The sequence below is a fragment of the Mytilus trossulus genome, chromosome 5 (genome assembly GCF_036588685.1).
Source record: "Mytilus trossulus isolate FHL-02 chromosome 5, PNRI_Mtr1.1.1.hap1, whole genome shotgun sequence".
Taxonomy (NCBI): Eukaryota; Metazoa; Mollusca; class Bivalvia; order Mytilida; family Mytilidae; genus Mytilus; species Mytilus trossulus.
The window spans coordinates 26,746,831-26,774,171 of record NC_086377.1 but is presented as its reverse complement, the minus strand read 5'-3'; the positions used below and the strand labels follow the sequence as shown (position 1 = coordinate 26,774,171).

Sequence of the window (27,341 nt, the reverse complement as noted above, 5' to 3'; positions counted from 1 at the left end):
CCAGAAATGTGTACAACCAGGCCAAAAGACAAGAATAAAAAGTATTGTGCAGTTGTTACAAAGTAACCAAGGCTCTTTACCGAGAAACATTATGGTAGTTGATAGTTATACTGAGATAAGTCAAGGAACAGTACCGGTACGTATGATTAATATAGGATTAGTAGATGTATGGATTAATCAGAGAACAAAAGTTAGTACTTGGTACAACAGAGGCCATCTGGGATGATGGTCGGGGAAATTTGGACTGACACGGGAAAATGAGAGTATATTGGATACGGACGGAAATTTTGCCTTCCAAAAGACCACCTACTGATCCCTCAAGAGTTGTTGCAAGGGTTCTTAACGTGCAAAGAGCGTGGCACTCTCCTTACACGAGGCATCGAATTTAACGTCCCCAATCTGACCGGACGTGACTGCGAACTTGATACATCCCGCTCAGCCAAACGGACGCCCCACTTCGGCAAGCGTTTTACTGCCGGTCGGAAGAACACGACGTGACCATACTTCTATTCCCCAGTCACCCTTGGGGGTTGTTTAAGCATGTGATAAGGGAGAATAAACACGCTACGGTTAAAGACATGGCGTCAAAACAACAGGCAGTTGTTGCGTTCAAACAGAAAGTGTTAGAAAATGAGACATGTGCCGGAAAGTGACTTCTCTAAAGTTTCCCTATTTCAATATCTACCAGAGTTGACAGAATTAAAAACCATGCTTAATATACACTATCATAGACTTGGCTCAGCAAGAACCATTAAGATAGGAACAAGTGCATCTAAAATTAAACTCTGAGGGTGTGTAAGCTGGTGGTGGTGGTGAATAGTTAGTCTGAAGTGTAGTAGAACGACTGCTGCTTGTCTGAGGTGAAGTAGAACGACTGCTGCTTGTCTGAGGTGTAGTAGAACAAATGCTGCTTGTCTGAGGTGTAGTAGAACGACTGCTGCTTGTCTGGGGTGTAGTAGAACGACTGCTGCTTGTCCGAGTTGTAGTAGAACGACTGCTGCTTGTCTGAGGTGTAGTAGAACGACTGCTGCTTGTCTGGGGTGTAGTAGAACGACTGCTGCTTGTCCGAGTTGTAGTAGAACGACTGCCGCTTGTCTGAGGTGAAGTAGAACGACTGTTGCTTGTCCGAACTGTAGTAGAACGACTGTTGTAGGTACATGTACTTTGAAATAGTTTTACTACGCTCCCTTGTTCCAAAATCTGTTAAATTCGTTATTTTAGCATTTCCGAATACTACATGTATGAACATTTCAATGTTAAAATTGTTGGTCATGTCTGACTTAAAAGAATACAATTATACTTATATTAGAATCAGAGACATCCACCTGTACTTCTTTAGCTTGTATTTAATTATATATCATGAAGATATGTTCAACATGTAATTAGCTAGTCTAAATCATTATGACGTCTTGAAAAGCTTTTAAACATGTTTAACAGGTTTAATTTCTGGTACTTGTTGTAATAATGCTAATTCTGCACAATATGAGAAAAAAATGCGAAGTGCAAACTCTGATATTTTAAAACTTAAATACAAGAACAATGTCAGAGGAGGATCTAGGGGGCTTATCGTAAGTAAAATTAGGTTGCTTTATACATATACATGTATATTGGGAATCACAAAAGCATGACTGGAGCCCCCCTTTTTAGGTCAGTCAGTGGACCCCACCACTTATGTCATTCAGCACCCCCTTTATGAGAAGTTCTAGAGCCACCACTTAATGTACATGCATGTAAATAAATACCTTGTAAGAGTGCTTTGACTTCTGCTTTCTTGCTTATAGAAAAATATTCTTTATTTGAAGTCAGCTCCACTGTACTTTCATCCACGAAGATAACGTTTAAAAATTTCTCCTTCATGGACAGCACTTTCATGGCATAATGCAGTCTCTTTTCTTTGTTTACATGTGAATCAGCTGACAATATTTCACTCTTTTAGCTGTCCATCCTAATTTTCTGCGGATCAGTGACATATAGCCCTTACTTATCTTTGTTGAAAAGGTCTTTCTCATTTTGTCGGCGATTGCATTTGCAGTTAGTTCATTGTCTTTCCTTAGCCACTGATCAATAGCCTTGATGTGCAAATCCGAAATACCGCGCACTCTCTGTCTTGGCGGATTACGAATGCTCTTGGATTTTTTGAACCTGTTTAAGAATCGCCACACAGATTGTCTCGATGTTTTAACATCGTACTTCTCTTCTAACAAACGTGAAATTTTTAGAGCTGAAAACTTTGGAGCATACTTCAAAATAAGTTGTCGTGTTACTGTAGAGAGACGATTCGAACTTTTGCGTTGCGCCATGTTGTATCCAAGCAGAAACGAAGTTATGATTCCGTAATTTGTAAGAGTTCAATATGTGACGTTCAATCCGTCAGAGAGGTCAATTAGTCCGATCAGTCAAGGATTTTCACTAAATATCTGACTGATCGGTAACTTGAGTTTGACGCGAACTTGACTGATCGGTGACGGATCGATGACCGCTGACTGATCGCTAAAATAGTAACGCCTTAGGTTGCAAGTACTGTAAGAAACGCTGACAGACTGATCACTATAACTAATAAGGCGCCAATAAGTGTCAGGCCCTTAAAAATATGTATAGGAAGTACAACATGCATACATTTTACACCAGAAAATGTACAATATATATATACCTTTCATATTCTTTATAAGACTTAGAATAATCTGGTCTGTGTTGTCTTCATTGACATCATGGACATGATTGCTATTTATACCCCAGCTTTAAAAAAGGGGGGTATACTGTTTTACCTCTGTCTGTCAGTCCGTCCACCGTCAGTCAGTCCGTCCCATGAAACTTTCGTCACATTTTTCTCAGGAACTACACATCCACCCTTTCTGTAATTTGGTATCAACATTTATATATGTCAGCCATACCGTGTGATGCGTTTTCAGATTCATCACTTGACAAATTCCTATTTACCGAACACTTGTAGGATTTTACACATGGTAGCCAAGTTGAAATTTTTCGTCACATTTTTCTCAGGAACTACAATACAAGGATTCCTGAAATTTGGTTTCAGGATTTATATAAGTCAGCTATACCGTGTGATGCGTTTCCAGATTCATCACTCGACAACTTCCTAATTACCAAACACATGCATATTTTTACACTATTAATATTATCCACTTACGGCGGGGGTATCATCAGTGAGCAGTAGCTCGCAGTTTAACTTGTTAGATCTACCTTGCTTGAAGTTCCTTTGCCTGAAATGTAAAAATTAAAATTAAGCCAGAAATAAACTACATATAGTATGATACAAATTCATACCAAATTAAATTAGATCTATAGACGGATTATTCAATTGTCGCCCTTTGATAAGATAACTGTCACTTGCGCGTCACGATAGCAGTCCGCCATTGCATGAGTGAAAGAAATATTGTAAACATAGCGAATCAGTGCGTAAAAATTGTTGGATTATTACCTGTATTATGACTACTCAAGTGAAAAGATCAATGCCCTCAGAATTAAATAACGTAACGTAGTGGATTGACGACATGAGAAAGTGGCCAAACATCATGTACGGGGACATTTTTAATTATTTGATATCGTCAAAAGCCGTGGATGGTGCTGAAATGAAAAACTTCAAAAGTCTCCAAAGCTACAACTATTTTCAGAGCGGCAATGTTGACAAAGTTTTGCATAACATTCTTTCTGATGCCAGAATGTATTTGAAAGCAGACGTTCGTGCTTCCCAGACAGTAAGTCGGGTGAACGAAGCCTATGTCATTTGCTCTATGGACGGAACCGTTGAACAATGATGGTGTACTTGTATGGCAGGGTAAGGGCTATCCTGTAGCCATGTAGGTGCAGTACTTTGGAAGGTTGAACATGCAGTCAGGAATAACATGACTGGTGCTAGCTGTACAGATGAAAATGCAATGTGGAATAGAGGTACCAAGAGAAACATTGAGCCAAGGCCTTTGTCAAACATAGTATTCAAAAAACCAAAACAGGGTAAAAATTTACTTTTAGATTTAAATGTGAATGTTCCAGGTGTTCGTGACACACCAATGTATTATTCTTCCCAAGAACTTAGAACAGCTGTAGAACAATCTCCTCTTCTCCCCTTGTTCAAACTAAAAGGAACAACAATTAATAAAAGTTTCGTCAGCAAATCAGCCGCTAAGGAGAACATTCATAAAGACCATGGTGAACATGATTCGTTAAGTTCTTGTCAAAGGTGCTCATCCTTTTATTCCAAATATCCTTTTTTCTGAAGGTGTCCGACCCTTTCTGTAGCCATTTTGTACGAACTTTTCAAACTTCAATTGTATCAAAACTAGATTTAATTAAAATTAGACCATTTTGAACATGTACCAAGGGGAAACTTGATGCAACGCATTATTATTTACTGTTTCATTACATTTAATAGGAAAAGAGTTCTTTGTGGCACATAAACCAAGATTTTTTATAGAAAATCCACAGTCTTTATCACAGAGAGTTCTACTATAAAATTTGAAACATAGATTACTAGATTTGCTAGTGGTTTTTTTTACAAAATGTTCTAACCACTGTGTAATTTCAAAAACACCTTGTGTTGAGTCACTGAAGTCTAGCTTATCCTAAAAGGTCCATATTTTTATGTGTTTTAACAAATTACTACATTATTACACTTGTTTTAAGGAAATCAATGCTAGCACTACATGCAATAATCATATAAATGTAAATACAAAATGGCCATGAATTAAAAATGCTTTTTTGCTAGGAAAACAACTGATTGTTGACACATTAACGATTCCTCAAGGGTGAAGGGGGATATAAATATAGTCACTATTAATCTTCCACCGAACGGCAAACATCATAGTCTGTAGTTAAAAATTGACCATATAAGCACTTTAGTATGTAAATCTGTATATTTGTTTTGTAAAAGAGTTATATTTTCATGTAAGGATTGATTGTATAATTAAAAAGGTAGCAATATTGGAATATTATGACTAAAAAATTTTGTTCACATCAATTTAGAGTGCCAGCATGTATTTTTTTATACAAATTATTGAATCGTTAACCAATTTTAGTAGTTTTCATACCTCAGACTGACTCATATTATTAAATTATTTGTTTGCAACAACCAAAACTGACCATATTAGCATTTTAGTATGTAAATCTATATAGTCACATAGTTAATGAGTTATATTTTCATGTTAGAATTGAATGTATAATATAAAAGGTAGCAATATTTGAATATTATGACAAAGAAAAAAACATTTGAATCAATTTACAGTGCCAGCATGTCTTTTTTTTTTATCAAAAATATTAAATCCTAACCAAAAATCTGTAAGTTTTCATACCTCAGACTGACATGTATCATTAAATTATTAGTCCACAACAACCAAAACTGACCATTTTAGCACTTTATTATGTCAATCTATAAAGCCATATAGTTAATGAGTTGTATTTATATGTAAGGATTGATTATATAATTAAAAAGGTAGCAATATTTGAATATTATGACTAAAAAAAATTTTGTTCGCATCAATTAAGAGTGCCAGCAAGTACTTTTTTATACAAATTATTGAATCGTAAACCAATATTAGTAGCTTTCATACCTCAGACTTACTAATGTTATAAAATTATTTATCCTCAACAACCAAAACTGACCATATTAGCACTTTATTATGTTAATTTATATATAGCTCCATAGTAAAGGAGTTATATTTTTTCATGTAAGGATAGATTGTATAATACAAAGGATAGCAATATTGGAACAGTATGAATAAAAGAAATTGTTCGCATCAATTAAGAGTGCCACCATGTCCTTTTTTTATTCAAAATATTGAATCGTAAACAAAATTCAGTAGTTTTCATACCTCAGACAGACTCATATAATAAAAATTATTTGTCCGCAACAATCAAAATTAACCATATAAGCACTTTATTATATAAGTCTATATAGCCATATAGTACATGTAGTAAATGAGTTATATTTTCATATAAGAATTGATTGTATTATATAAAAGGTAGCAATATTTGAATATTATGACTAAAATAAATTGGTTCGCATCAATTTAGAGTGCCAGCATCTATTTTTTTATACAAATTATTGAATCGTTGACCAATTTAAGTAGTTTTCATACCTCAGACTGACTCGTATTATTAAATTATTTGTTCGCAACAACCAAAACTGACCATATTAGCATTTTGTTATGTAAATCTATATAGTCACATAGTTAATGAGTTATATTTTCATGTTAGAATTGATTGTATAATATAAAAGGTAGCAATATTTGAATATTATGATAAAGAAAAAAAATCCATCAATTTACAGTGCCAGCATGTCCTTTTTTTTATTAAAAATGTTAAATCCTAACCAAAAATCTGTAAGTTTTCATACCTCAGACTGACATGTATAATAAAATTATTAGTCCACAACAACCAAAACTGACCATGTTAGCACTTTATTATGTAAATCTATATAGCCATATAGTAAATGAGTTGTATTTATATGTAAGGATTGATTGTATAATTAAAAAGGTAGCAATATTTAAATATTATGACTAAAAAAACCAAAACTGACCATATTAGCACTTTATTATGTAAATGTTTATCATGTTTATAGCTGCATAGCAAATGAGTTATATGTTTTCATGTAAGGATGGATTGTATTATATAAAAGGTAGCAATATTGGATCAGTATGAATAAAAAAATTGGTTCACATCAATTTAGAGTGTCAGCATGTACTTTTTTATACAAATTATTGAATCGTAAACCAATTTAAGTAGTTATAATACCTCAGCCTTACTAATTTTATAAAATTATTTATCCGCAACATCCAAAACTGACCATATTATCACTTTATTATGAAAATCTATATATAGCTGCATAGCAAATGAGTTATATTTTTTCATGTAAGGATAGATTGTATAATACAAAAAAGTAAAATCACAAAAAAAAACAAAGGATAGCAATATTGGAACAGTATGAATAAAAGAAATTTTTCGCATCAATTAAGAGTGCCACCATGTCCTTTTTTTATTCAAAATATTGAATTGAAACATATTTCAATAGTTTGCATACGACTGACTAGTATTATAAAATTATTGGTCCGCAACAACCAACACAGACCAGCACTCTATATAGCTGAATAGTAAATGAGTTATATATCCATGTAAAGGATATCGATATTTGAACAAATTGACGGGATGGCACAAATGTATTTACTTATGTTACACTTGATAAATATCCCTGTACAATTTACGTTTGATCATTTGTCAAAACAGAAGCTTAAATCATGTTAATTCAAGACAAACGAGGTGAATTTCGATTAAAAATCATGTATTAAATGCACCGAGTTATAGTTAGGGATTCGAAGAGAAATTAAAAATGGGGGAAAGAAACAACGTAAACCATGATGTTTATATCCCATCATATGAAAATATTTTTCCGACGTCTCGGATAACCATTCTTTCCGTATTGATATTTGTACATGTGACTTTTGAAAAGAAAATATATAAAATCTGCTAATCAGTTTAAATAATGGACGTAATGGAATTGATTGTGTGTAATTTAATAAAATTAATATTTCAAATTAAAAGAGTTTTGGAATTGTTCTGGTTTAAAACACATATAATTATATACGTAAAATATAAAGACTAAAGGTCGTCTTTATAGAATAAATATACAAATCAACTTTAAGTTTATTTCTAAATTTGGCCAATCAGTTAACGTGAAAAGTAAACGCGCGTTTACTTTCAAGTGCACGTAAAAATACACTTGTAAAATATGTAGCAAACGCCCGTTTACTTTTAAGTGCACGTAAAAATAAATTTAACGAATTCTAAAGTAAACGCCCGTTTACTTTAAAGTGCACGTGAAAATAAATTTAACGAATTCTGAAGTAAACGCCCGTTTACTACTGACTAAACGGACACAAAGTTAACGCCCGTTTACTCGGGTAGACATTAGAAATTTCCATTCCGACCGCGTTAACGTAATTATAGTAAACGGACGTTTACTTGTAAACGGGAAATTTGAAGTTAACTTACGAAATATGTGCACGCGGCGTTAGCTTGCGTTTACTTTATGTAATGCTTGGTCTGCACCCTACTGTATATAGAAAGTTAAATCAATACATATACATCACGTAGAAAAGTCAAATCGGCACACATAGAAACGTCTAATAAGCACATATAGAAAAGTCAAATCTGCACATATAGGTAAGTCATATCGGCACATAAAAAAAATGTCAAACCGGCAAATATAGAAGAGTCAAAACGACATGTATAGAAAAGTCAAATCGACAATTACAGAACAGTCAAGTAGACACCAACAGACAAGTGAATTGACACATATAGAAAAGTCAAATCGGCATATATAGAAAAGTCAAATCAGCACATATTTATGTAGGAAAGTCAAATCTGCACATGGAGAAAAGTCTAATCGGCACATAGAGAAACGTCAAATCAGCACATAAAAAAGTCAAATCGGTACATATAAAAACGTCAGATCAGCACATATAGAAATGTCAAACCGGCAAATATAGAAGGGTCAAATCGACATGAAAAGGAAAGTTAAATCGGCATATACAGAAAATTCAAATCGGCAAATACAGAAAATTCAAATCGGCATATATAGAAAAGATAAATGGGCAAATATAGAAAAGTCAAATCAATACATGTAGAAAAATCAAATCGACACCAATAGAAAAGTCATATCGGCAAGTATTGATCAGTCAAATCTGCATATACGGAAAAGTTAAATTGGCACATATAGAAAAGTTAAATTGGCACATATAGAAAAGTCAAATCGGCACATATAGAAAATTCTAATCGGCACATACAGAACAGCCAAATTGGTACATATAGGAAAGTCCAATAGGCACATTTAGAAAAGTTAAATCGGCACATACAGAAAATTCAAATCGGCACATACAGAACAGTCTTCTGGACACCAATAGAAAAGTCAAATTGGCACATATATAAAAGTCCAATCGGCATATACAGAAAAGCTGAATCAGCACATATACATGTAGAAAAGTCAAATCGGCACATGAAGAAAAGTCAAATCGACATATACAGAAAAGTCAAATTGGCACATATAGAAAAGTCAAATGAGCACATACTGAAAAGTCAAATCGGCACATATAGAAAAGTCAAATCGGCATATATATAGAAAAGTCAAATCAGCACATAAACATGTAGAAGAGTCAAATCGGCACATGAAGAAAAGTCATTTCGGCACATATAGAAAAGTCAAATCAGCACATATAGGATAGTCATATCGGCACATATAGAAAAATCAAACCTGCAGATTTAGAAGAAGCAAATCGGCATGTAAAGGAAAGTTAAATCGGCATGTACAGGAAAGTTAAATCGGCATGTAAAGGAAAGTTAAATCGGCATGTAAAGGAAAGTTAAATCGACGTGTACAGAAAAGTTTAATTGGCATGTAAGGGAAAGTTAAATCGGCATGTACAGGAAAGTTAAATTGGTATGTAAATTAAAGTTAAATTAACATGTACAGGACAGTTAAATTAGTATACACAGAAAAGTTTAATCGACATGTACAGGAAAGTTTAATCGGCATGTACAGGGCAGTTCAATCAGCGCATGCAGAAAAGTCAAATCGTCATCTACAGGAACGTTAAATCGGTACGTACAGAAAAAATAATCGGTATGCACAGGAAATTTAAATCGGCATGTACAGAAAAGTTAAATTGGTATTACAGGAAAGCTAATTCGGCACGTCCAGGAAATTTAAATTAGTATGTACAGGTAAGGTATATCGGCATGTACAGGAAAATTAACCGGCATGTACAGGAAAAATAATCTGCATGTACAGGAAAGTTAAAACGGCATGCACAGAAAAATTAAATCGGTTATTACAGGAAAGTTTAATCGGCATGTACAGGAAAGTTTAATCGGCATGTACAGGAAAGTTAAATCGACTTGTACAGGAAAGTGAAATCGGCACATACAGAAAAGTAAAATCGTCATCTGAATATGTATAAATATAATATCAGATTTGGTCCGTTCCTCCCTCCCTTATTTACATATTACCATTCCCCTACTTTATAGGCCATTGATCAATTGATCGAACCCAAATAGACTTCTGTGATTTACTTCTATCGTTTGGACAATTCATCAAGAAAAGTAAGACGATTGAAATTATAAACATGGTAATTATAGTTATCAAAGGTACCAGGATTGCAATCTAGCAGCACGCCAGACGCGCGTTTCGTCTACATAAGACTCATCAGTGACGCTCATATCTATAATTACATGGGTTCGGTATTGGTGGGTTCATGGAATTAGATTATATCAAAATAGTTATAGACCAAACAAATACAAAGTTGAAGAGCATTAAGGATCTAAAATTCCAAAAAAATTGTGCCAAATACGGCTAAGGTAATTTATGCCTGATGCCTCTGCTGGTGGACGTTTCGTCCCCGAGGGTATCACCAGCCCAGTAGTCAGCACTTCGGTGTTGACATGAATATCAATTATGTGGTCATTTTTATCAATTTCCTGTTTACAAAACTTTGAATTTTTCGAAAAATTAAGGATTTTCTTATCCCAGGCATAGATTACCTTAGCCGTATTTGGCACATTTTTTTGGAATTTTGGATCTGCAATGCTCTTCAACTTTGTATTTGTTTGGTTTATAACTATTTAGGTAAGAGAGTCACTGATGAGTGTTATGTAGACGAAACGCGCGTCTGGCGTACTTAATTATAATCCTGGTACCTTTGATAACTATTTACACCACTGGGTCGATGCCTCTGCTGGTGGACGTTTCGTCCCCGAGGGTATCACCACCCCAGTAGTGAGCACTTCGGTGTTGACATGAATATCAATTACAAAAATGTATGTGGTCATTTTTATAAATTTCCTGTTTACAAAACTTTGAATTTTTCGAAAAACTAAGGATTTTCTTATCCCAGGCATAGATTACCTTAGCCGTATTTGGCACAATCTTTTGGAATTTTGGATCTTCAATGCTCTTTAACTTTATATTTGTTTGGTTTATAACTATATGGATATAAGCGTCACTGATGAGTCTTATGTAGACGAAACGCGCGTTTGGCGTACCAAATTATAATCTGGTACCTTTGACAACTATTGGATAAGAAAATCCTTAGTTTTTCCGAAAAATTGAAAGTTTTGTAAACAGGAAATTTATAAAAATTACCACATAATTGATATTCATGTCAAAACCGAAGAGCTGACTACTGGGCTGGTGATACACTCGGGGACGAAACGTCTACCAGCAAAGGCATCGACCCAGTGGTGTAAATAATTATCAAAGGTACCAGGATTGCAATCTAGCACGTCAGACGCGCGTTCCGTCGACATAAGACTCATCAGTGACGCTCATATCTATAATTACATGGGTTCGGTATTGGTGGGTTCATGGAATTAGATGATGTTTTGCTTTCAAAATTAATCAAAGGGTCTTCGCTGTGAAGTTTTAAGGAAAAGACGCATACTGTGAACCCAAGCAAGGGTCATATGAGTATATAATCAAAGTCTTTAAATCTTGACGTATATCGTACCTCATATTCGAGAGGGATGACTGTTATATATACTATCACGTCTGATTGAAATTAATTAAATGCATTATCCAGTCTTCAGACAGTGCAAAACACATCAAACTTGTTTTTTTCTGATGTCCCTGTCGACCCACTGTGCCGACAGCGCCTGGCCAATTGAATAACTCTACTAGCTAGACTGATAAATCTGTCTCAAATCTGATCGATATCCTTGATCCTAAGTATAAAAGCCAGGGGACAGCAGTGGTCAGTTTTAATATTAGTATTCGTCTTATATGTTTGACACTACATGGAGATTGAAATCTGTATGTTTATTCGCCAGCCATCAGACATTGTGGTAATCGGAGTAAGCAGTACGTCAGTACTTGGACTAATCCTGATAAGGACGTATATACTAGATAAGTGAATACCCTGTATATACTGTATTATGATTACATTATGAATTAAAAATATTTTCTTAATATTCAATTTTATTATAGATGAATAATGATAACCAATAAATATAAAAAAAAACATAATTTAAAATAGTGTGTCCCGAGGAAGGTCAACAAATGTCTCTGTTATTTATAACATTTATGAAGTATAATAATGTAGAAGCCTAAGCTAGGGACTTATTTATATACCATTACATTCTAGTGAAAAACTATATATAACTTAAAAAGTCGGTTGTTTAATTGAAAACTCTACTGGCCAATTTTATTGTGCTGAATATTTTTGCTATTTATGATGATGGATGATGTGTTTAACCAAGGATATGTATAGTACTATAAACATCATTGGTTTAACAACCGCGACTGGATAAAGAGCCCTGTCACGATCGGTTACAATTTAAGAGATATTCACAACCTGAGAAAGATTTTAAAGATGCGGGTGTTAATTAACTAGGATTGTCAGTTTTCATATCGAAAGTTTTCTCCGGGCATTCCGGCTTCCTCCACCAATAAAAACTGACAGCCACAAAATAGCCCAAAAGCTGCTTAAAAGTGGAGTGAAAACACCAAAAATCAAAATCAATATCAAAAAGCATTCTTAGAGTATTGCATGGCAATACATAGTCCCCTACCGTTTAAAAATTCATTGTTATGTAAAAAAGGCTAACTTGATCTATAACTTGTCATAGTGTAAACTATATAACAAATATCTGCACAAAATCATCAGATCTAAAAAAAAAAACTTCCTACTTGATCTGTAACTTGTCATGATAAAACTATATACCAATTATCAAATCAGTATCTTCAAGCATGACGAAAAAAAGTGTGGAAAACTGATTATTTTGGTGAATTTCAAAACTCATCAGACAGAACCAAAAGTCGAACTTGATCTGTAACTTGTCATGATAAAACAATATTCCAAATATCAAAGCAGTATTTTTAAGCACGAAGAAAAAAGTATGGAAAACTGATTTGCCAGACAGACGAATAGACAGACGAAGTGCAAAACTAAAATTTCGTCGGTAGGGGACAAATAAAGAGAAACTCACGGAACAGACAAAACAAAATCGAAGACTATTACTATGTTATAGCAAATAAACAAGAAAAATAAAAAGCAGTATATTAGATGCTTTGAAACAGACACATAAAAGTCTTCTTCGGAATAATAAGCATTTATTGACCCCACTGTTTATACCTTCAAGGTATATATGGTCAAGTTTGCCTACAGTCCAGTTTGTTGTGCATCAGCAAATAATTCATTTTTACATTTTCTCATCTTTTCTAAAATTACAAGCTGCATGTAATTCTTCCAAACATAATATTTGTAAGTCATGTATAAATAATATTTCCAGTTAAACGTTGTTGTTTGTTGGCTTTTCCTAATTATATAGTTAATTTTAAAGTTTCTTCTCCAAAGAAACTATAGAAATCTAACTAAGAAATATCTTCTTCATAGATTTCAAACTCAAATTTTGGTTATAGTCTTGTTGAATTTCTGAAGTCAGACTAAAGTGATTTTTTCTCTTTTTACAATTACCATACACCATTAATTGATACATGCTTTTGAGGACAGAGAGCCATAAATATAAATACAGAGCTGCTTCTAAATTGGCTTGCAAAAAAGTGAACATGTGCAGCATATGTACCTGCGCTGAATGTTTTTTGGTTCCTTCCCTGACCAGGATTAACCGATACTTGATAATTGTTATTTGCTGATTTTCTTCTGAGTATACAGCATAAGAAGAGACTGGTTAGCAAACTGTTCAATGATTCTCAGTGTTTGAACCTGCAAGCTGCAATCAACCATCTTGCTCATTTCAAGTGCTGAAGTTTGTGGTTTTTATCCCTGACCAGGACTAGCAGACTTGAATATTGTCTACATCTCTGCTAAGTACACATCATAACAGCAGATGAATTGGCAGACTGTTAAATAAAGCTTCGTCTATTTGTGTAGTTCAAAGTTCACCTTGTCCTAATAATGAAGGATACAAGAATAAAGCTGTAAAGATGCTTAAATTTCCAAAGTAGGGACGTGACTTTGATCCTTGACTTTGAACATGACTGAACTTCTATTGTCTACAATTTCTGGCTATAAAATTTCATTTCAGCCAGCCTTGCAATTAACAGGGGCCCAACACTTTACATGACCTAGCAGTGAACTAAGCTTAAAAAACACTCGGGCACTAGCATCTTATTATCTGCTTTCATATTAAACAGTATCAGTTTTTAGAAACGTCAAAACCATTAATAAGTGTCTTGAACAAATATAATGATTGTGAGTTCAGAGGTAGAGGCATAACGAGATAATTTTGATGAACAGCTGATTACAGCACATAATAGTGCCGACCTATTCATGGAAGTAAAATGTCTAGGTAAATAATAGAAGTCAATAACAAACACTACATTACTATGACATTTATTAAAGTACGATTTTATGATCGATGAAGAACACTATATTCCAGTAAATGAAATGAAACAAACATGATATTAAAGCTTACAACTGAATTCTTCTAACATTTAATTATGTAGAAATAAATAAAATAATTGTTATAACATAATGGCATAAAAGATTTCGTTTTCTTATCATTTTTTAATCTAATTTTCTTTAAAGGATGAACATAAGAACAATAATTGGAGAATAACAAATATCAAAATAGTCAGATATTCTTTTCAACCATAACATGAGTTGTGGAAACATACTAGTAATAATTCTTTTTTAGTTTCTACTAGCGACCATAAAAATGTTAATATTATCTGTAAATAACCAATTTCAGTAAAAACTGTTAAACTTAACTGTGATTGTTTTTCTTTATAAAATAATTCTGTAGTCATACGAATTTTAACTCTTTCAATGAATGAAAGAATTTTTTGTGACATAATTTTTTTCTAAAGCCTACACAATTCAAGTATTATCTAGGGATTGTTTTTTTCCAAAATTTATTCTTGGTACATTAATGATCCTACGTTTAGAATGACCATGTTAATTCAAATACCCATTTTTTAAGTTTCCTTGTTGACGGGAACACTGTAAGCAGTAATTGACTTACAACATATGTGGACCACTGATTCTATTGAAATTACAGTAATGGTATGAATCAGTGGTACAATAATAAACTCAACAGATTTTTCTTCAATAAAATGATGAACAAAATAATAAAAAAGAATTTTGAAAAATTTGTTTCCTTGTTTGTGAACTAATTGTTTAAAATGAATCTAATACAAAAATATCACAAAATTAATGATGACAACAAAATGATTAAAATACTTTTTTTATGTCAATAATAAAATGTTTCTGGCTTACTTTCACAATAAAAAAAACCAGTACCGATTTAGTACAACTATTATAATGGTCTAGAATTGTCATCATATTATAATGAGCATCAGCATTTGACAAAAACCACAATAACTTTTATAGCTGAACAATCTTTTAAATATTTTTGTGGAAATGGTTATTGGATAATATTTATAAGAGGAAAGGTTTTTTTTTAAGATCTGAAACAATTTTCTTCTTTACTAATCATTGATATTATGTTGATAGTCCTTTATTACAACTGTCACATAAACTCAACATCAACCAACAAAACTAAACATTGATCAATGAACCATGGAAATGAGGTCAAGGTCAGAGGAACCATGCCAATCAGACATGTTCAGCTAACAATTCTTCCATACAACAAATATAGATGATCTATTGCTTATAAATTTAGAGAAACAGACCAAACCACAAATACTTAACACTAAGCAATGAACCATGAAACTAAGGTCAAGGTCAAATATAACCAGGGCCACTGACATTCAGATTATAAAATATTTCCAAATATAGTTAACCTATTGCATATACATGTAGTATTAGAAAAATAGACCAAAGCTCAAAAACTTACTTTTGACCACTGAACCATGAAAATGAGTTCAAGGTCAGATGACAGCTGTCAGCAAGACAAGTACACTTTACAAGCATTCCATACACCAAATATAGTAGACCAAATGCATATAGTATAAGAAAAACAGATCAAAACACAAAAACTTTACTATAACCACTGAACCATGAAAATGAGGTCAAGGTCAGATGACACCTGCCAGATGTACATGTACACCTTACAGTCCTTCCATTCACCAAATATACAAGACCTATTGCTATAGTATCTGAGATATGGACTTGACCACCAAAACTTAACCATGTTCACTGATCTATGAAATGAGGTCGAGGTCAAGTGAAAACTGTGTGACGAGCATGAGGACCTTGCAAGGTACGCACACATCAAATATAGTTATCATTTTACTTATAATAAGAGAGAATTTAACATTACAAACAAATCTTAACACTTTTTCAAGTAGTCACTGAACCATGAAAATGAGGTCAGGGACATTGACCGACGGAAAGTTCGTAACATGAGGCATCTATATCCAAAGTATGAAGCATCTAGGTCTTCCACCTTCTAAAATGTAAAGCTTTTGAGAAGTAAGCTAACGCCGCCGCTGCCGCCTGATCACTATCCATATGTCGAGCTTTCTGCAACTTGGCTCGAATACAATAGGCATCATGCTACTCGAATTGAAAGCAAGATAAACGGATATATTCAAGGCTCATGACAGACTTTTCTCATACAACTTTTATATATTTTAGCTACCTCTCTAAATACTTCATTGAAGAAATAACACTTGGTTTTATGCAAATTTCTATCAAATGCTGAACTCACCATTAAGTTTACATATTGTATATACAGTAAGCTTGTGTACATTAGCAAATACTTGCTTATGAAATATGAAACTTCTATTTAAGTATGAAAAAATATCTCCTAAGATCCAAGAAAACAGAAAAAAACACCTTTTTTTGTTTAAGAGATTCTCCTAAAATCTATATAAAATTTAATTAAACAAGAAAGCGCTTTGAATTTTCTTAAAATACTATAATACTATATGATTATGTTTCGATAGACAATATGGATAGTCAATTACAAAATATAATCCTGGAAGATCAACTCTAATTACATATACAGAAAGTTTTTCAATCTACTTACAACAACTTAGATTGAACAAAGGAAGCATGATAAGAAACATATTATTGATTGCAAAGATCAAAATCAAAGATGAACACGATATAATGTGTTGACTTAAGAGAACACACAATGTGTAAACTTTAGAGAACACATAAATTTGAATGAGGACATAATGATATTGCAGTTTGACATTAGTATATGTAATATTTCACAACATTGTATCATTATATAGATAATTCCAAATATCTGAGTCATCTCCCTTTAAAACATCTCTACATTTTCTTCCTTTTAACCGCCATTATTAACTCACATTTTGTAAATTACCTTCATCATAAATTAAGTTGAACTGGGTGAAAAATGTGAACTTTTCGAACAATAATTGTACACTTCATTAGACCCCCCTTTGCAAGTATAATGTTTGCTTAAATAAATTGTTCCTCAAAATCATTTTGAATTGATTTCATTCGTACCACTTAACATAAAATACATAAACACTTCAGTTTTCTCAAAAAGGACTGATAACAATTTGATAATAATTTCTAATGTTTATGCAAAAAAATTTGATAATTCCCCATATTTTTCGACTTAAATTCACTGAACTTTCTGAACATCTTCTGGATATGTTAGCCGTCCCAACTATACATAGAGTGTACTTTTGAAGTACAAGTATTGTACAAAATAACACTTACACACAGGTTCAATGAAAAATTCTCAAATGTTTTTATTACTTTGAATAGTTCAATGGTTTTGAGATATAGAGAAAATAGCTGTGCAGGTTAAAATTAGGACCACATAATACGCTTGGAATGTTTTATTAAACACATTCTTTTTCTTTATGGTGGAAATTACATTAAAAAAGTATTTTTTCTGGTTTCTGACTAAGAAGTTGTAACAATCTAATTTAAAAAAAAAAAAAAAAAATCTTAAGAAATTAAATTTTCATTTTTTTAATATTTTTCCAATGAACTTTTTTATCACAACACTGCGCGAGCACCTCCAACATAATCATAGTAATAATAAAATTTAAACAACACAGTCCCATGATGTAAATAGATTCATACTCCTGGGAGAGTCTCGTATTATCACTGGACTTTAAGTTGTCAATGTGGTCAGCTAACATATGAACAGGTATAGGGGGATAACTTATCAAACCTATAAAAAACACACATTTTATCATTCAATATTTACAGTTCAATTCAAAGAGATACTGTTCTTTTATTGGCTACAAGAAAAATCACATGATTGTGTTACATGTTGTGTTTGTATAAACCACCCAAGACTAGATTTATTAACATCTACATTGTCACTGTTTTCAGCTTAGTGTTTACAGGTCAAGATACAATGTTAATAACATATTTATTATCTTATTTAAAAGATCAATAAAGATAAGAATTAAATGCTGTTTAGTTTCTCAATTTTCAAAATGATCAAAGGTGCAAGGTTGTCTCATTGGAAATCATACCACATCTTCTTTTTTTATTCATTCAAAATGCGGATCGTCACTTGCTTTAATTTTAAATAAATTGAAAGAAAAAAAAAAAAACATTTACTTATAAATGAAACCAAATTAGAACTAAGAGTTAACTTACAATTGGATATCCTCTGTCCAGCTATACTATTAATATATTGAAGTAAGAAAATGATGTTGGACATTGATTATATATCATTTTATGCACACACATCCTGAGATAGATTTTAACAATTGTGTAAAGTTTTATTTATTTGTGTATTATACCTGTTTGGTAATGTTGGCGTCGTTATTCTACTAGATCACTAGGACGAGGGGGTACGTCTACACACACTTTACCAGGAATTTGCTCTGGGGTTTTACTCTTACGATGAGATTTACGTCTGAAATATATACATGATGATGTTCAAATGATGCCTTAACCCTACATGACACTCCAAAAAATATACCTTTTATACTTAAAGAAAGTTTATAAAAAATGCTTTATCTATTTATAAATATTCTAGAAATTTATGAATTACTACAATTTTATTACTATTATTACTTTTTCTACAACTTTATAAATTGATAGTGCAAAACATGCAAGTTCAAAGTTTTTGTCATTAAACAATCTTTTTAAAATTCTCTTAAAGAAATCTGACATCAAATCAGCATAGATATATTACACAACAAAATAATACAATAATATGACAAACAAGGGGAAGTTCATTCATCCGATAATAACCCTAGGATGATCAAGGCACACATACATATATAATGATCTGACTGCTTTGACAGGTGCTCCAAATTGAAATTTCAATAAATATTATTATCAATCATATTCTTAATTGATTACAAGAAGATTCTACTGGCAAGGTTCTTGATATGAAAATTGTCTGCATATAAGGCAGATGTATTAACTTTAAAATCTATGTTGTTGTCTTAAGTTCTGGGGTTTCAGCTTAAAAATTGATTACCAGTATATCAAGTCTTAATTTGATTTCAAAATGGTCACCATCAATAAAAATCATAAAAACAGTCTTAAACAGGTTTCAGTTTTTTCACTGCTACTAACTCTAGATCTTTAGAAAGCAAAATGTATGAATACATTTTAATGAATGAACATATCAACATGTTTAAAATATATGTAAACATTAATGGGTTGGTCACTAACTTTACTAGTACAGTATCACCTTCATACTGGTATTTAAACATTAATAAGTTTTTAGTATTTAAGCCTGACATGCTGATGTTTACCTCATGTACCAAATAAGCAGAATGCAGCCAATTATGATTAGAGTGACACCTGCACAGACAGGGACCACACTCACAATTATCATCACGCTTTTGGAATTGGGGACATTTGGTGATGCTTGGTCTACGGTGTCCGTGTCTCCTGGACTGGGTGCGATAGGACGAGGTAACTGACGTATGTATGGACCTAAAGAAATCGGTGCTGAGTAGTAACTGGTTGTGTATAAGTCCTTAAAAAGCAAAGGAATGACAAAAATATTAACATGAAAACAACAAAAAATAAAAACACACATAATTATAAATTAACTGTTAACAACAATGTTAATTTTGAAATACTAAGTCTTTTCTACTTCAGGAATACATTTTTGGTCCTCAATACTCTACAACTTCATACTTTATTTGGCCTTCTTAATATTGTTTGATTCGAGCGTTCTTTTGTAGACGAAACGCGCGTCGGGCGTAAATATCAAATTTCAAACCAGGTATCTATGATGAGTTTATTTACAACCACTTAGTCGATGCCACTGCTGCTGGAGATTTATTTCCTCAATGGGACCACAAGCCCAGTATAGTACTTGCAACCTTGGGCGTTACTGTTTTCGCGATCAATTAGCGGTCATCGATCAGTCTCCAATCAGTTAGGTTCGCGGCAAACTCACGTCAGCAATCCATAAGACTTCTAGTACCGATCGACCTTGCTGATGGATTGAACTTTAATACTTCACATGATAAATTAATACAAATTACGGAATCTTAGTTTCGTTTAATTTAATTAAAATGGCGACCGTGAAATTCGAACTTTCAAGTACAACTGATACATTTTTTATTAATTATTTATCAAAGTTTTATGAATTGAAATGAAAAGCAATGTACAGATAAAACCTCCATTAAAATAAGAATGGTCTTTTTCGTTTTTATTAAGGTTATATATTTTCAAACCCGCCGAGTTTTAAAACGGAGTCTATATCGCAATTTTGATTTTATAATTTTCCAAAAATACTCTGGAAAACAAAATGAAAGGATCAGTTATTGAAAATTTTAGACTTCTATTTTCAATAATTTAATTTTTTGTATCCTTATCAACATTAAATTCTTTAAAAAAATTATTATCACAATCACTGACTTTCTAGATTCCCGTCACAATCGAAGCATTCAAAATAACAAATTACAAAAATAATGATGTTTTTAAAAAAAAAAATATGAATTATTTTAAACCATGCAAATAACATAACATTATATCTTTCTGATAGTCTTTTTAACCTTAATAAAAAAAAAACACTCCTAAACTATAAAAAGTATAAAAAGCCAATGGTGGTCAATTTATTCCATGAAAATAAAGAGGGGGTATGGGAGGGATCCTGATCCCGAAATCCCGGGCTTGAAAACACCAAATCCCAAGGTCCCGAATTTAAATTAGTTTAATCCCGACATCCCAAATCCCAAAAAAATAATGGTCAATCCCGAAATCCCGAGCTTAAAAACACCCGATTCCGGAGTCCAAATAAAGGTTCTATATCCTTCAATAAAGAAATAAGGTGATTCACATTTTCTACAAAAAAATATATAAAATGCATCTATAACATTATTTTCCAATATGAGAAGAAATATTTGCATTTAAGGTAACGTGTACAAAAATTTAATATCTTTTTCATTAAAGTAAAAATAATCTATAAAGAGCAACCAATCCTGATGAATAAAAATACTGAAATAATTTGTATCAAATTTGAAATAAAGCAATAACTGCATTTTATTCCTAAAGAATAAAAGTATTTTAATTCTCATTATATCTCAATTCTAATCAGAAGAATTGTCTCAAGATGGTTAATATAACCGATTTCAAATAAAATGTACTATTTTTTTTTATAAAAAGAAGAATAATTTTGGTTATTTAAAACAATGCGAATACAACTTTAGTATGATTTCTCTGACATTCTTTGAATTTTATAAAGAAAAAAAACAATCTATTCAAAACTATTTAAAGAACAAAAATCAAATGGTGGTCAATTATTTCCATTCAAATGAAGAACTGATTGCATTCCGGTTCAACAAGATCAAAAATAGACTCACACCTATCCTTCAAATATTCACATTTTAAACAAAATTAGTCATAAAAAAGCATTTATAACAACTGATTACAATTGAAGTTACAATATTTTCCAATTTGAGAAGAATATTTGACTTTAAGGCAACGCGTACAAAAATTTAGTATCGTTTTCCTTAAGTGAACATATTTTTTGAGAAACAACCAATCCTGATAAACAAAAAGTACTGAATTCGTATGGCGGTTAACAATTTGTATCAAAATAAAGCAATAACTGCATTTTTATTCCGCAAAAATGAATTTAAGTATCTTAATTCTTATAATATCTCAATTCTAATTAAAAGACTTGTCTTGAGATGTTAAGAGGCCGTGCCAATAAGCATAGAGCTTCATACTGTACAAACATGGAATGTGCAAAAATTTAGATTTTGTTTAAAGTGCTCTTAATTGATTTGTTATACCATTTGCAGGCTACCTAGAGCAAAAGTGTTACTAGGAGTGTGTATGTTGTTGAAAGTACAAAGTGAGGTTACCACTGCAAATCGTATAAATATTTTTTATCAGTGATGATGTTTTTGTAATACCTTGCTATGGCAACAGGAAAATGCAAAGGAATTTAAATTGGAAATATTAAGGAAAACGACCTGATTTGTATCATATAAATACAAATTTCTGGACTAACAGTGATATGATGTATTATGTAATCCTAATATTAAGTATCTATACCGTTAATCAAAAAAATAAAATTGGGTAGACTCTTAAGAGATTTTTTTTGCTGACGGTTTCAAAAATGCCTATTTTCCGATTTTTTCTGGGTTTTCTGAAGTGTGCAAGATATGGGGTGAAGACTTGAGATGACCTGGCGTCACCCTACTGCTAATATACTAACATTATTACACTGTTTTATTTCATGATATAAATGTTACCATATTAATGGGCATCTAAAATTCACAATTTTAACCCTGTTTTATTTCACCAACCATGGTTATGCCCCTGTAATGTAATACTAAGTCCTGGATTACATAAGGAACCGGTCAAAATATATCGTCACATAGGACCGGTGCAAAGTGCAGTAGGACAGATACTTTTTTCCGGAATCGCTTTTGTTGGGACATCACTTTTTTTACAGATAATATCCATAGGACACAAGTTTTTTTTTCAAACGATGACTTTAAAAATTTTTTTATTAACATTTATAACAAAACTTGAAATAACCGTGTATAATATACAATATGTAAAAATAAAAATCAATATATAAAAATTCAGAAAGGCATCTCTAATTTTTTTTATAACTTTTTCAAATCAACTTGGATTTTCATCAAACTATGCAGCTATCTTAGAAATATATCAAGCTTACTGGATCTCATTTAATTTAGTTTTTTGTTGTTTTTCTGTAAAATTTAAGAATTAAAGTAATCTTGGTAAAAAAAGCTAGGATTTGCAATTCGAACAAAATAGAGATGGTACACTTTAATTTTTTTTATAACTTTTTCAAATCAACTTGGATTGTTATCAAACTATGCAGCTATCTTAGATATATATCAAGCTTACTAAATCTCATTTCATAAAGTTTTTGCTGTTTTGCTGTAAAAATTTAAGAATTAAAGTAATCTTGGTAAAAATAGCTAGGATTTGCAATTTCGGAAAAAATATAGATAGTACACTTTAATTTATTTTATAACTTTTTCAAATCAACTTGGATTTTCATCAAACTATGCAGCTATCTTAGAAATATATCAAGCTTACTGGATCTCATTTCATTTAGTTTTTTGTTGTTTTTCTGTAAAATTTAAAAATTAAAGTAATCTTGGTAAAAAAAGCTAGGATTTGCAATTCGGACAAAATAGAGATAGTACACTTTAATTTTTTTTATTCCTTTTTCAAATCAACTTACATTTTCATCAAACTATGCAGCTATCTTAGATATACCTTTAGCTTACTAAAACCCAGGTCATTTTGTTTTTTTGTTGTATTGCTGTCAAATTTAAGAATTAAATTAATCTAGGTCAAAAAAGCTAGAATTTGCAGTTCAAACAAAATAGAGATAGTACACTTTAATTTTTTTTATAACTTTTTAAATTTAACTTGGATTTTCATCAAACTATGCCGCTATCTTAGATATACATGTATATCAAGCTTACTGAATCCAATGCCATTTAGTATGTTGTTTTGCAGTAAAATTTAATTTCACTTATATGGTGAAGTGCAACAAACATGTATACATCATGTACATCATGTACATTACATCAACCAACAAAGTAGAAAATTCATTTGGGGGTCACCAGTGATATTTTTTGCCTTAAATAAGTGGAGAATAAAGGCTTTTTCCCCTGGAGAAAAATCCCAATTTAAAAAAAAAAATTGCTTAAAATTATTCCCAAAAAGACAACTTTTTCTCAAACAGTGCAGTCTTAGTAGTAATTGTGCATAAATACAAACTGAAAAACACTCATTCAAACATTTTCCATGCCTGAAATGACTTTATGTGCAGATTTGAGGGTCTATATATGAATAATCACTGACAAAAAGGGGTCTTATTTCAAAGCAAGGGTAGACTCTTGAAAGGGGGTCTGAAAATTGAAGTTTCAGTCAAATTTTTTGTTTATTTTAAATTTCCCAATTTGATGAAAATGACACATATTTTCCCAATAAAAAAGGGTAGAGGTAGTTTTGAAAAAAGACAACAATATCACTGGGATTCACATCAGGTACATTTTCTGTAAATGGGAAAATGTTGAAGCAATTATTACCATTTCTTATAAAAACACATTCCAAGGCAACCTATGGGTCTTCAGGTTAAAATATATATAAAGAGTGAAACCAAATGCTATTCAGTTTCATGTTTCTCCTGGAGCTTGTTTTTATAATTAAAATTTAACGGTATTGATAAAATTCTATATATTAAGATACATGCAGCTTCATTAATTTTTCAGTTTAACAAACACCTATTTGTGGTTTGATTGCATTATGCAATGTCTTTGTTTTTTTCAATGCTTTATTTATACATTTGTAGTATAATTTATGATAATGCCATGCCTGTAATTGTATGTGAATCAACAAAATAAAACATGAAACTGTTGCTTTTGATCATATTATAAAGACAATATATGTTGAATGCCTTTATTAAGTATACTTTTATTTACAATACATTGGAAAAGAAGGATAGGACACAAACTCTTTTATTACTAAGTTGGCATAGGACATCATTTTTTTTTCAGTCAGAAAGCCATAGGGTTGTAACTTTTATTAAATGTTTTTATTTTTTTGCACCGGTCCTATGTGACGATAAATTTTGACCGGTCCCTAAATGATTTTTATTTTTTTAAATATCAAGTTCATTCATTCCAACCTTATACCCCATTTTCATACTCAATTTTCAAAGTCTGCCATAAATATCATTTCTTTGTGTATAGTTTAAAAACCTAAATCATGCATGGGTTTTCTAATTTATTTGCTTTAAATATTTGTCCATGCTGCTGGTTTTTATCATTGTATATAGCTTGCTATAGAGTATGGGGTTTGCTCAATGTAGTAGGTTGTAAGAAGACCAATAGCAGACACGTCAGTTTTAGGTATTTTGTGAGTATTTGTCGTATTGGCAATTATACCACAACTCCTTATTTGAGTTCATCTGATACAAAAAAAAATCTGTTATTTTACTGACTATTCTCTCATTTTATAACTGATATATATCCATGGAAAGAATATACCTAAAAATTTAACTTAAACTGCATTAATGTTGTATTTATTGTAATAGTATAAAGAGGGGAAGAAGGGGTCCTCATTCCGATATCCCTGGCTTAAAAACACAAATCCTGAGTTCCCAACTTTAAATAAATTTAAATCCCAAAATGGCGAAATTAGAAAAAATGATTCCCTTATCCCCAAAGGGTAAATCCCGCAATCCCGAGCTTAATCACTCCCGAACCCAAACTAGACCCAAAGTCCCTTTGAAGGTCATATCTCCTCAGGTTTTCCCCCCATAAGGGACGGTTTTGAATACAATATTGTTTGGTCAAATTTATTTCAATATCATACATTCTTTTCTATTCATCTGATGTCTCTAATTTCTTATGAATTAGCTTTAAAAAAAACTCTCATTAAAATATATTTGCGAAGAATACAAACTTTACATTGCAGTTGTATCCCTTTTCATCAATGCCAATTCGAAAGACCATTGATTAATTTTGCGGGATAAGGTAATGCAGAGATTGATCACCAAATAAATCACAAATATGAACAGATTGTCAATCATTTATGGAGTCCCTTTAGTGAAATAAAATAGATATTATCTTTTTGCCTGAGGTTTTAAATGTGATGCAGACCAGTTTAAAAAATCGTGCCGAATTTATACTTGTGCACAACTTTAAAAAAAAAATACTTCACCGATAGCAGCCTTATACGACCGCTGAGGTTAATAACTGAACAGTTTGTGCATTTTTGGACACACTATTGAAGTTTGATACAGTTTGAATGGATTGTGATCAAGTTTTTGACATAATATAGGTTTTTGACACATAATAAATGTGGCGAAAGATCTTAAAAATTTGAAATAGGCAAAATCAAGCTTACATGTTTAACCCCACCACATTATGTATGAATGGGCCTGTTCCAAGTCAGGAGCTGGCTGTAATTTAGTGATTGTTGTTTGTTAATGTGTTACATATTTGTATTTCGTATTTTTGTTTTACTTAAATGAGGCCGTTAGTTTTCTTTTTTGAATCGTTTTACATTGTCATTTCAGGGCCTCTTATAGCTGACTAGGCAGAATTGGCTTTGCTTATTGTTGAAGACCGTACAATGGCATTTAGTTGTTAATTTCTGTGTCACTTTGGTCTCATGTGGAGTGCTGTGTCATTGGCAATCATACCACATCTGCTTTTTTTCTTTCTTTTATATCAACTATTTTGTTTAATTATCAATTATAAAGAAAAAAATAAAGATTTCTTGCTATTGCAAAATACTTTGCGATGATATATATTTTTTTGCTTATTGCGCAATACTGTGGAATTGAACAGTTCTTGCTAATGCAACAACTTGTGCAATTGAGGATTTTCTGTTATTTGGCAATGACGAAATTATGTGCAATTGAAGTTTTATTGCGCAATACTGTAAAATTGAAGATTTTTTGCTATTGCACAATTGAAGATTTATTGATATTGTGCAACATTGTGATATTGCGCAATACTGTGCAATTGAATTATTTCTCAATATTGCGCAGTCCTCTGCAATTGAAGTTTTCTGACTATTACGCAAAACTTGTTATTTTTTATATATAAATCAGAAATGATCAATGGGAAAAAACAAAAATATATGACCCCCCCCCCCCTCTTACCCTTCTATGAGTTATTACCCCCAAACTTTCTATTTATAGTATAGTGCCTTGTGCTAGAATAACAGAGATATCCAATCAATTAGATAAAAGTAATTGTCATACCAATATACGACATCAAGAAATGTTTGCGGTCCTTTAAAAACTAGTGACCAGGACTTTTAAACAAAGTTGATTGATTCAATAAGGAGGAGCGCACAAGTTTGAAAGTCGTGCGAAATATTTTTGAAAGTTATGCACACAAATTTTTGAAACTTATGTGCACAATTTAAATTTGTTCGCATGCCGTTCGAAGTCATGCACATGCTTTAAAAAGTCCTGTGCACCAGTTT

General features: G+C 32.0%; 1 protein-coding gene across 1 annotated transcript in view; it reads right to left on the bottom strand.

Moving 5' to 3' along the window:
• Nucleotides 1-18,692: 18,692 nt before the first annotated feature.
• The window catches only part of LOC134717798 (tyrosine-protein phosphatase Lar-like), a 51,667-nt gene continuing 43,018 nt past the window's right edge, over nt 18,693-27,341 (bottom strand). The window contains exons 9-10 of the mRNA XM_063580290.1: nt 19,640-19,866; nt 18,693-18,786 (exon numbers count right to left, since the gene is read on the bottom strand). Of these exons, the coding sequence (XP_063436360.1) occupies nt 18,693-18,786; nt 19,640-19,866 (321 nt within the window). The remainder of the gene's footprint in view (nt 18,787-19,639; nt 19,867-27,341) is intronic.